The 12405-nt window shown below is 46.2% G+C and overlaps 1 protein-coding gene across 3 annotated transcripts in view; it reads left to right on the top strand.

Moving 5' to 3' along the window:
* The window catches only part of LOC140430611 (uncharacterized), an 896055-nt gene that overhangs the window by 692100 nt on the left and 191550 nt on the right, over nt 1-12405 (top strand). For all 3 annotated transcript variants that reach the window (XM_072518210.1, XM_072518208.1, XM_072518209.1), the window contains 2 exons: nt 5306-5443; nt 10411-10505. In XM_072518210.1, coding sequence (XP_072374311.1) covers nt 5306-5443; nt 10411-10505 — 233 coding nt within the window. The remainder of the gene's footprint in view (nt 1-5305; nt 5444-10410; nt 10506-12405) is intronic.

Here is a 12405-nt window from a genome sequence, read left to right as displayed (position 1 = left end):
TTGACATAACTCCTCCAACGTGGAAAATTGGTAACAAGAAGGCCTACATTTCAGATTAGTGATAGAAGCACAAAAAGGTAAGTTAGAAGAACTATGGGTTTCTGGATAGCAGGAGACCGACATATACTCCAAGATGGGCTGTGGACTATGAGACTTTCTCCTTGCTTGCTCAAAAAGCCATTCAAATTCAAATTGAATCTAATTAATGGTCCCAACAAAAGAGACATATTAAATCCACACAGACAAGAGCAGGCATTACACCTTGGGCGGCACGGTGGCACAGTGGTTAGCAGAGACCTGGGTTCAATTACGGCCTTTCTCTCCGTGTCTGCGTGAGTTTCATCCGGGTGTTCTGGTTTCCTCCCACAGTCCAAAGATGTGCAGGTTAGGTGGATTGGCTGTGCTAAATTGCCCCTTAGTGTCCAAAGATGTGCAGGTTAGCTGGGTTGTGGTGTAACGGGGATGGGGTGGGGAGAGTGGGCCTGGATAGGATGCTCTTTTGGAGGGTCGGTGCGGATTCGATGAGCTAAATGGCTTCCTTCTGCACTTTAGGAATTCTATGATTCTACACCTAGGACATTCTCTGTCCCGCCGCTCCAGCTTTCTGGTGCGGCACACCCCCGCCGGCTGCGGGATTCTCCGTCCTGGAAGCCGGCCAATGGGGTTTCTCATTGTGGGCACTTCCACCCCATTGGGAAATCTGCGGGTGTGACTGCATTGCCAGCAAAATGGAGGATCCCACTGACAGAGAATCCAACCCCGAATATCATACTTGATCTTAGCCTAAAGGCCAAGAAACAGATCAATTGTTTTTTGGGGAAAATATATTTTAGCCGTAATATTTCAAATTGTCCATCACACAAAGTGCATTAATATTCAGTTTCTCTACATACATCATGTTACATTCTGAGATGCTTCAATACAGCCAAAGAAATACTACAGACATTTCAAAATGTTCATTACAAATAGTGCAAAGGTATTTAAGTTATCTACATTGATCAAGTTGCACTATGAAATGCTTCAATACAAAAGTAGATGAATTGTTTTTTTTGCAAAGATATAGGTCACAATCCAACCTGAAAAGCAGTTCACCGCAGCACAGCGTGGCTAATGAAAGCTGGGAAATCCCGCTCCCGGAATCTACCCGGCTCGCCACGCTTTGCGAGATCCAACACAACCTCACAAGACGTTGCAATGTAAATCCTGCCCACAATGGGCAGGATCACTCTTTGGCAAATCTGTATAATTAGAGGGAGACAGTAAGCCTCACTCTAATGTGCAGATTCCCGAGGTATCTGAGGCTTTGCCATGCATCCCCTTCGCCTCGGAGACCTCGAGTGAGCGCAGTTCAGCACTGGTCCGCACAAACGGGGACGAGTCGGAATAACATTTGTGGGGGGCCTCCCAGGTATGGGCAGCACGGTAGCACCAGTGGATAGCACTGTGGCTTCACAGCGCCAGGGTCCCAGGTTCGATTGCCGGCTGGATCACTGTCTGTGTGGAGTTTGCACGTTCTCCCCGTGTCTGCGTGGGTCTCCTCTGGGTGCTCCGGTTTCCTCCCGCAGTCCAAAGATGTATAGGTTAGGTAGATTGACCAAAAAAAAAAGGTTAGGAGGACTTATTGGGTTATGGGGGTAGGGTGGAAGTGAGGGCTTAAATGGGTGGGTGCAGACTCGATGGGCCAAATGGCCTCCTTCTGCACTGTATGTTCTATGTTCTCTGTATAGGAGGCCGCCAGCTGTATACCGTTTGGGCAGGGTGGTGCCCTAGCACTGCTGGTGTCACCTGGATACCCTGGCAGTGCTAGCCTGGCACCCTGGCAGTGCCACCTGACTGCCAGCATGTCACTGCCAAGGTGCCCAGATGGCACTGTCAGCTGTCATGAGTACTGTCAAGGTGTCAAGCTGGCGTTGTTTGCATGCACGCGATCGAGCTGAGGTTGCCTGGCATGGGTATTGGGGGGTGTTGCAGGGGGTGGTGGGGCGAGGGTCGGGGACCCTCCCAGAGTACCTTCAGGCTGGGAGGAAGTCAGGGGTCATTTTGGGGGCCTCGGATATTGGGTCGCCATTTACAAATGACTTCAGGGGCGAGATTCTCCGACCCCCCGCCGGGTCGGAGAATCGCGGGGGGCTGGTGTGAATCCCGCCCCCGCTGGTTGCCGAAGTCTCCGGCACCGGATATTTGAAGGGGCGGGAATCGCGCTGCGCCGGGTTGGCGGGCCCCCCCGCGCGATTCTCCGGCCCGGATAGGCCGAAGTCCCGCCGCTAAAATGCCTGTCCCGCTGGCGTAGATTAAACCACCTACCTTACCGGCGGGACAAGGCGGCGCGGGCGGGCTCCGGGGTCCTGGGGGGGCGCGGAGCGATGTGGCCCCGGGGGGTGCCTCCACGGTGGCCTGGCCCGCGATCGGGGCCCACCGATCGCGGGCGGGCCTGTGCCATGGGGCACTCTTTCCCTTCCGCCTTCGCCACGGTTTCCACCATGGCGGAGGCAGAAGAGACTCCCTCCAATGCGCATGCGCGGGAATGCCGTCAGCGGCCGCTAACGCTCCCGCGCATGCGCCGCCCGGAGATGTCATTTCCGCGCCAGCTGGCGGGGCACCAAAGGCCTTTTCCGCCAGCTGGCTGGCGGGACGGAAATTTGTCCGGCGCCGACCTAGCCCCTTAAGGTTGGGGCTCGGCCCCCAAAGATGCGGAGCATTCCGCACCTTTGGGGTGGCGCGATGCCCGACTGATTTGCGCCGTTTTGGGCGCCAGTCGGCGGACATTGCGCCGTTTCCGGAGAATTTCGCCCCTGATCTCTCACTACAGTGGGGCGTTCCAGCAAGCGGAGCTCCCCACTGTTCAAAACGTGGCTATCTGCGGCCTCAGCCATGCGTTCCCCATTCAGGCACATTCCACAAGTAGGTGGACAACGGTCTCTTCCCGCCACAGTCACGTGAGGACAACGTGCAGGTGGGGTGGGACTCCAGGCATGTAGGAAGGGTTTTTAATGAAATAATTTTTATCCTGTTCGAAAAATGATAAAGCCAATGGGCAGAGTGGAAAGAGCAAACATTTTACCCATCTCATTGTTTACTCCGAAAACCAATTCAAATTCAAACTCAATCCAATTCATTGGTCTCGACAAAAGGGACAGACAGGAGGTGGCACGGTAGCACAGTGGTTAGCACTGTTGCTTCACAGCATCAGGGACCCCTGTTCGATTCCCAGCTTGGGTCCCTGTGTGTGCGGAGTTTGCATGTTCTACCTGTGTCTGCGTGGGTTTCCTCCGGGCGCTCCGGTTTCCTCCCACAAGTCCCGAAAGACGGTTGCTAGGTGAACTGGACATTCTGAATTCTCCCTCCGTGTACCCGAACAAGCGCCGGAGTGTGGCGACTAGGGGATTTTCACAGTAGCCTCATTGCAGTGTTAATATATCTTGTGACAATAACAATTACGATTATTATTATCAAGCTGACAAGAAAAGGCATTTCACCTCACCTTTAGCTTGATTTCACACTGGTGGATCATCTGAAAGCTTTGAGGCTTGAATTACACCCTAATCAGTTCTGTGGCTGGCTGCAGAGGCAGCCACAAGCACGGCTTCTCCACCCAGCCTACTGCAACACATATTCTCATAGGTGTATGAGGGGGTCTTGCATGGCATAATTTGCTGAACTGCTTTAAGGCTATGTATCTACCAATGGGCAATGCCGCATGGGATCTGCCAGTCTAAAGTAAGGATGGGATTTTTCTTCTTTGGTCAGTTCAATTTCTTTATGCTATTGAATCTGTACATATCTGCATTTGTCCCATTCCCATTATACCTTAGGTCAGCAAAATTCTATTTATAATTAACAATGAATCCAATTTCAATTGTCATTTATGGAATAGAATTCTAAACTTCTACCCTTTTATGTGGATATTTGGAATTTCTGTTCCTGACATTTGTTGGAAAATTGTGAATATCTGATAATGTCAGGTGCATTGTTAAGGCTCTTGTGCATCATGTTGTGTTCGGTGTAGTTCTTGGTCCCACCCAGTGTCCTCTTCCTCTTCCTCTGCTCCAGCTTTCTTACACACTTTAAAGTTTAAAGTTGTTGAGTTCTCAAGGCTGTAACATGCCTAACCGGAAGGTGAGGTGCTGGTCCTCCAGTTTGCACTGGGCTTCACTGGAGCACTGCAACAAGCCAAGGACAGACATGTGGGCATGAGAGCAAGCTGCTGAGTTGAAATGACAAGCGACAAGATGATTGGCTTCGTGCTTTCAGACAAATCAGCACGGTAGCATAGTGGTTAGCACAGTTGCTTCACAGCTCCAGGGTCCCAGGTTCAATTCCCGGCTTGGGTCACTGTCTGTGCGGGTCTGCACGTTCTCCCGGTGTCTGCATGGGTTTCATCCGGGTGCTCCGGTTTCCTCCCACAGTCCAAAGATGTGCGGGCTAGGTGGATTGGCCATGCTAAATTGCCCTTAGTGTCCAAAAAGTTAAGTGGGGTTACTGGGATAGGGTAAAGAAGTGGCCTTGAGTAGGGTGCTCTTTGGACGGGCTGGTGCAGACTCAGTGAGCTGAATGGCCTCCTTCTGCACTGTAAATTCTATGATTCTATGAAGCAGAGGTGTTCCGCAAAGCAGTCACCCAGTCTGCGTTTAGTTTCCCCAATATAGAGGAGATCGCAATGGGAGCAGCGAGTACAATAAACTAAATTGAAGATGGTGCAAGTTCAATTCTACTTATCCTGTAAGAAATGTTTGGGACCCTGAATGGTGAGGAGGGAGGGGTGGTGTTGCACCTTCTGTGATTGCAAGGGAAGGTGCCATGGGGAGGGAATGAGGAGTTAGGGGTGTCACAGAATGCAGAATACGACGGGAGTGGGTAAAGGGGAGACGTGTTCCTTGGTAGCATCATGCTGTACTGTAGTTGGTGGTAATGGCGGAGGTCGATTATTTGAATGCAGAGGTTCGTGGGATGGAAAATGAGGGCAAGGGGGACCCTATCATAGTTCTGGGAGGGAGGGGAAGAGATGAGGATAGAGGTGCGGGAAATGGGTCGAACCCGGTTGAGTGCCTTGTAAATCACAGGGGGGCCCCGGTTAAGGGAAAATACAGACTGTCAGAAGCACCATTTTCATTGGTGGCATCATCGGACCACATTTGATAGTGGCGGAGAAACTGGGAGAATGGGATGGATTTCTTACCAGAAGTGGGGTGTGAGGAGCTATGGTCAAGGTAGCTGTGGGAGTCGGTGGGTTTGTAATGAATATTAGAATAATGAATAAATCAAATGGAATAGTTGTGCATTTTCATTGGGTCCTGATCTTTTGCAGGCCTCCAATCAGGGACCTAGGAGCCAAAAGAGTGGGGCTACATCAGACCAGCAATCTGCTTTCAGTCAACAAGTAAATCATTTACAAGAAAACCGGAAGGCCTTTGAACAGTGTAAGGCCCTCAAAGAAATAGCACGGGTAAGTAATTTGCTTAATTTCCCTCAACACATCGCAGTGGGATTCAACTTATTTGCATTTACCCACTGAAATCTCAAAGAATTGTCTCTTTGAGGTATTTGAAAGTGTTAGTACATTCAGTGCTGAGAACATTCACCTCCAATTCCTGATTGTATTTGTGTTTTGAAACCTTGTGAAATATATTGTTAAATCGACATTTCTTTTTTCTCTACACTGTTTACATTTGCAAAAGTGTTGGGCTGATTTGAAGCAAACTAGAGGTTTGGCAATATTTTAACCTTGTATTTTTCTGTTTTTGTGGTGATAATAAGCTTTTAACTTGCACTCTGTTGATAGAATGGGATGAACCAAGGTGAGAGGATGCTTGTGTGGAGCATAGACACTAACAAGACTTGTTGGGCCAAATAGTTTGTTTCTGTGCTGTAAAAACTTGTGGATTCAAAACCTGACGATATTTGGACCTGTTGCCTTGTACCTCTACTCACTGTAATCAGATTAACTTTAATATAAACCGAGCATTCACCATTCTTATCCTCAAAGCAGCCACCTTGCGCTATACACTAAGGAGACTGGAAACTACTGATAACAGAGATCCAAACTAAAATACATACAACCAAAAATGAAGTTTGATGAATTGAGGACTTCCTGAACTGCACTTCACAAACACTGCAGAACTGCAGCTGATAATTTTATATTGCGACATTAATGGAGTAAACACTTCACCCAGGCATAATGGGTGCTGAATCAGGGAAGGAAACATGAGGAGGGGCTGACAAAAATATATGATCAAAGGGATGGATTGAAAGTGGGCTCTAAAGTGGGAAAGGCAGAGGTGTTTAGGAATCCAGAGCATGGCACCGCCACAATCAGCCATGATCACATTGGCTGGTGGAGCAGGCTAGCACAGGCTGAATGATCTACCCCTATTACTAGGTCCTATGTTCGTATGCCTAGCAAGGTGAAAATATAGACTCCGATTGGGGATAGCAGGAAGGGGGCAGGTGTTGCACAGCCCGAATTGATAAAAGCTTAAAGTTGGAAAGACCGAGAACTCGGGGAGAATTGAATTGGGAAGCTAACAGAAATAGAAAGGGGAAGAATTAGTTCACAAATTGTGATGAGTAGCAGCACTTTATTGGGTTTGATATAAGCACTTCTCTGTGAACAATTCCTTATAAATGCTCTGAGTATGTAGCACCAAGTTTCTTATGGTTTCTAATTTACACTTGATCAATTAGCATTTTTATATAAATAGATGGAAAGTTTTAATATTGTTAAACTAATTTACATAAACTCAATGGACGGAATTGAATGGCACCCCCCGTTCCCCCAAGGTGAGTTTGGGAGGGGGGGGGCTGTCATGTGATCAGGTGGAACAGTGGGAATGGAGATCTTGCCACCTGCTGACCTCCCTCCGATCAATTATGGGGTAGGAGTGCTAGAAGGCCACTTAAGGGCCTCATCCTTCTGCCATTGATAGTCAACCAGTGACAGGCGAGGGACACGCCATCTGGAAAGGTCGCCTGTAAACTGGGGAGCGGATTTAGGGGTTCCCGATTGAGGGACCCACCCGATATTGGGAAGGGGAAGGCCCGGCAGGAAGCCATCCTCCTGTCCTTGCTTCCAAACCCATCTCCCCAACAAACCACACCTTGTAACCCCCATCCCTTCAATGCTTTTCTCTTTATGTGGCGTCTTTGGCGATCTTCGTGGTGGGTCCCACTATAGTGGCACTCAATGACTCTGCTGGTACTGGAGAACTGCCAACCTCAGATTGACTGGCACTTCTTAGGGGTAGGGTTTCTACTCTACTGGGGGCTTAATCTGATGGATGGCCCGCGCTGCCCTGCTAAGTGCCTGATTACCTCAGAAAACTGTTGTACCTTCAAGAGAAAAGTGACAAGCGGCTTCTATCTGTTCTTCAGCTTGTAGGTAAGACCTTGGTCATCCACAATAAATCACGGCCAATATGTTAAAACACCTGTGAAATTTACACTTGCAACCAAAATGTTACTAAACGTAAAATATACCATGACTGTTCAAATTAATCTTATAGATGTTTTAAAAGATATTTTGTGTAACTGCCCAAAGTCATATACAGTAAATGTCAAAATGGATTATGCATTTAAACTCAAGAAGGTACACTGTGGTACAAAAATAATTTTAAAACTTCAATATAATACATCATGTTGACACAATAAGAAAACTTAGTGATACTCAAGGAACAACAAAGAACAGCACAGCACAGGAACAGGCCTTCGGCCTTCCAACCCTGCACTAATCATGATGCCTGTCTAAACTAAAACCTTCTGCACTTCTGGGGTCTGTGTCCCTCTATTCCCAACCTATTCATGTATTCGTCAAGATGCTTCTTAGACGTCGTTATTATATCTGCTTCCACCACCTCCCCGGCAGTGCGTTCCAGGCATTCACCAGGCTCTGTGTAAAAAAACATGCCTCGCACATCTCCTCTAAACTTTCCCTTTCGCATCTTAAATCTACGTCCCGAGTAATTGACTTTTCAACCCTGGGAAAAGCATCTGACTACCCACTTTGTCCATGCTAGTCATAATTTTGTAAACCTCTATCAGATTGCCCCTCAACCTCCATCGTTCTAGTGAAAACAATCTGAGTTTATCCAACCTCTCCTTATAGCTAACGCTCTCCAGACCAGGTAACATCCTGGTAAACCTCTTCTGTGCCCTTTCCAAAGCATCCACATCTTCTGGTAGTGTGGTGAGCAGAATTGTACGCAATATTCCAAATGTGGCCTAACTAAGGTTCTGTACAGCTGCAGCATGACTTGCCAATTTTTATTCTCAATGTCCCGACCGATGAGGGCAAGCATGCTGTACGCCTTCTTGACCTTATCCATCTGCGTTGCCACTTTCAGCGATCTGTGGACCTGTACGCCCAAACTTCTCTGCATGTCAATGCTCCGAAGGGTTCTGCCATTTACTGTATAATTCCTACCTTAGTATTAGACCTTCCAAAATACATTACCTCACATTTGTTTGGATTAAACTCCATCTGCCATTTCTCCTCCCAAGTCTCCAACCAAGCTATATCCTGCTGTATCCTCTGACAATCCTCTTCACTGTCGCCAATTCCACTAATCTCTGTGTTGTCCACAATCAGACCAGCTATATTTTCCTCCAAATTATTTATATATGCTATGAATAACAAAGGTCCCAGCACTGGTCCCTACGGAACACCACTAGTCACAGCCCTCCATTAAGAAAAGTACCCTTCCACCACTACCCTCTCCCTTCTGTGACTGAGACAGTTCTGTATCCATCTAGCCAGTTCACCCCTGATTCCGTGTGACTTCATCTTTTCACACTGCCATGAGGCACCTTGTCAAAGGCTTTGCTGAAGTCCATGCAGATAACATCCACTGCCCTTCCTTCATCAATCATCTTTGTCACTTCCTCAAAAAACTTGATAAGTTCATAAGACACGACCTCCCGCTCACAAAACCATGTTGCCTATTGCTAAGTCTATTTGTTTCCAAATATGAATGAATCCTGTTCCTAAGACATACAATAATTTCCCTACCGCTAATGTAAGGCTCACCAGCCTATAATTTCCTGGATTACCCTGCTACCCTTCTTAAACAAAGGGACAACATTGGCTATTCTCCAGTCCTCTGGGACCTCACCTGTAGCGAATGAGGATACAGAGACTTCTGTCAAGGCCCCAGCAAATTCATCCCTTGCCTCGCTCAGTATTCTGAGGTAGATCCCATCAGGTCCTGTGGACTTGTCTACCTTTTTAAGATACCAAAACCTCCTCCTTTTTGATATCGACATGACCCAGAATATCTACACGCCCTTCCCTAGACTCATGATTCGCAACATCCTTCTCTTTGGTGAATATTGAAGCAAAGTACTAATTTAGTATCTCATCTATTTCCTCTGGCTCCAAGCATAGGTTCCCTCCTCTGTCCTTCAGTGGGCCAACCGTTTCTCTGGCTACCCTCTTGCTCTTTACATATGTATAAAATGCCTTGGGATTCTCCTTAATCCTGTTTGCCAAGGACGTTTCATGATCGTTTTTAACCCTCCTAACTCTTTGCTTAAGTTCCTTCCTACTTTCTTTATATTCTTCAAGGGCTTCGTCTGTTCTCAGCCTTCTAGACCTTATGAATGCTTCCTTTTTCTTTTTGACCAGTCTTACAATATCCTGCATTATCCAAGGTTCCCAAAACCTGCCGTGCTTATCCTTCAACTTCACAAGAATTTCCTGAGAACTGCTTCTGTTCCACTGAGATCACTTCACTGGAAACATGGAGACCTCATTTACATATATAATTATATTAGGAATGTATTGAATGTACAATGCATAAACGTAATTATAAAATAATAAAAAGATTAAAATATCATTAAAGCTATGGTAACTGTAAGATTAAGAAGCTCTTCAAATTAATCTTAAGGAATGAGAAATACTAAATGCATTAGCAAATGTGACTAGGGAATGAACACTTCCTGGTTGCTTCATCTGGTAGCCACTGGAGATTCCAGTGAAAACACAACATCCATAGTAAACTCGGCGAATGAATAAGTTTAAATGATTCTGCTGCTAATATCGTATTTTGTATTTATCAGAGAGTCTGACTGACTGCATTTCATATTGTCCCCATTGCTGCAGAAGTTGCAAACACTCAGATAAAAGCACCAGCAGTTGGCTTTCTATTAGTGCATTGTTAGCAGATGTTTAAATCTACCTGTTCAAATGCAATGGGAATGGAGGAAATTGTGCAGTGTGGTGTAATGAGAATCAAAGAAACGACAAGCTAATAACTGACTGGTGATAGTCAAAATAGCTCTGGCTGAGTAATTCTTAAGAGCTTGATAAAATCTCTCTTATTGATGTGAATAAAACTCTGGCAGCTCTGTATTTACTCTGATGCTGCCAGGAATTATAATTGTTATGGGGGAATCACTAATTATCTAATTCTTTGAAAGATTGTGCCGCACAGAGTGGATCGATTGTACTACATCTGTGGGAGCCACATACCAATTCGACCCAAGTATGAAGTGGACATGACTGCATTGAAAAGGTACCAAGACTTTGACGGGGATTTTCCAGCCCTTCCCACCCGCGAGATCTTCCGGTCCTGCCAAGGCCGACACCCTGCAGTGTATTCCCCCACGGCGCAGTCAGCAGCTAATGGCCAGCCATCTCCGCCACAGGAAACCCCGCCAGGGTGGGCGGGGGGGGGGATCCTATCCTTTGCAAAAGACTTTCGAAAAGAGGTTACAAAGCAAGGGATCTACTGAGTATGGTGCTGTTAAATCATGAAAATGTTACCATATAAATATTTTGATGTCATATAAAAGAAAGAACAACTGCACATGCTGCATTGGGTGGCACGGTGGCACAGGGGTTAGCACTGCTGCCTCACAGCACCAGGGACCTGGGTTCGATTCCGAACTCATGTGACTGTCTGTATGGAGTTTGCACTTTCTCCCCGTGTCTGTGTGAGTTTCCTCCGGCTGCTCCGGTTTCCTCCCACAGTCCAAAGATGTGCAGGTTGTAGGTGGATTGGCCATGATCAATTGCCTCTTAGTGTTCAAAACATTAGGTGGAGTTGCAGGGATAGGGGTGAGATGTGGGCCTAGGTAGGGTGCTCTTTAGAAAGGCCAGTGTAGACTCAATGGGCTGAATGGCAGCCTTGTGTACTGTAGGGATTCTTTGAGTCTATGACCGCAGTCGGTCAACATTGTAAAATAAACTATAGGATACGTTTTAGGTGTGTATTTTTGATCAGATCAGTTTCTGTTTTTATTTCAGAGACAGTTTTGTCAAAATGGATTGTTCAAAAACAAGTTGATGATGGATAATGCAACGTTCATTACCATCTCAGAACTTTGCTTGAGTAGTTGCCAGATGATAGAGGAGGCCAGGGTAGCAAAGGCTTTTCCAGAGAATGAAACCAGAGGTTTCCTTACAGACCCTAGAGGACAGTCCTGCTCCTTTTGGCCCCAGATGAAAACTTAAAACCTCCCTGGGCCTGTCTGATGTTTTGCCTTGCTACCATTTCAGGCCTCAGGTGAAAATGGAAGGCCGGGCCCCAATCATTAAAGCCCGATCTGAAGAGATCTGTATGATCTAAAGTAGATCATAGTGGCTTGGGGAAGTTGACCTTTCCACATACAATTTAAAATGACATTTGTAAGTTGGCCAAAGCAGGGTGCAAGTGAATGGGTAAGACCCCATTCCATTTGGGCTGCACCTCATTCCCCTGGCCTGTATTATACAAGTCAGGAAAAGTTGAAATCTTCAATGTGAGGGGTCATCACAGGTAGGAATTATCCAATCCAGAAATAAAGACGTATAACAGGGATTATTGAAGAAACAGTATTTAAAAACCTCCTCTTTACTAATTCAGTGTTTCTGAGGCTATTGGATCACGGGACACCACTACTCCAGGTGAGATCATCTTATTCCACACAGAGTGACAATCAATCGTGGCCCTTCTTCTAACATCTGGCTCAGTCACTCTCTGGCTAAAATTCCTGACCTGTTAGGAGAGATGACTGAAAAATATATATTTAAAATTGATTGTTACAGCACACAAAGCCTTTTACTTCATCAAGAATGACTTCCAAGATGGCAAATGATTGAAATTTGTACATTATTAAAGAATATAGTGCCCAATATAAACAGTGGATGAATGGTACCTAATAGATTTTTTAAATTTGGGAAATAAAGGGAATCATTTTCCCTTGTTAAAAATAAACATCGAGCATTTCAGCCCATTATGGCAAAGGTCTTTAGTGTGTCACATGTCCAAAAGTGAGTGCATTATTAAATGAATTTTTGCACTAGGTATAACCTTGCTTAATTAATACACTGCATTGAAGTTTATTTAACTTTCTTCAATACAATTTCCTGACAGGGTTACTATACCATGCACTCAGGGCTGCCAAGCCCTCATTTATTTGTTTACACTTTGG

Source organism: Scyliorhinus torazame, chromosome 10 (genome assembly GCF_047496885.1).
Source record: "Scyliorhinus torazame isolate Kashiwa2021f chromosome 10, sScyTor2.1, whole genome shotgun sequence".
NCBI classification, from domain to species: domain Eukaryota; kingdom Metazoa; phylum Chordata; class Chondrichthyes; order Carcharhiniformes; family Scyliorhinidae; genus Scyliorhinus; species Scyliorhinus torazame.
Note: the sequence above shows the minus strand (reverse complement) of the source record. Positions and strands in the feature narration are given on the sequence as shown.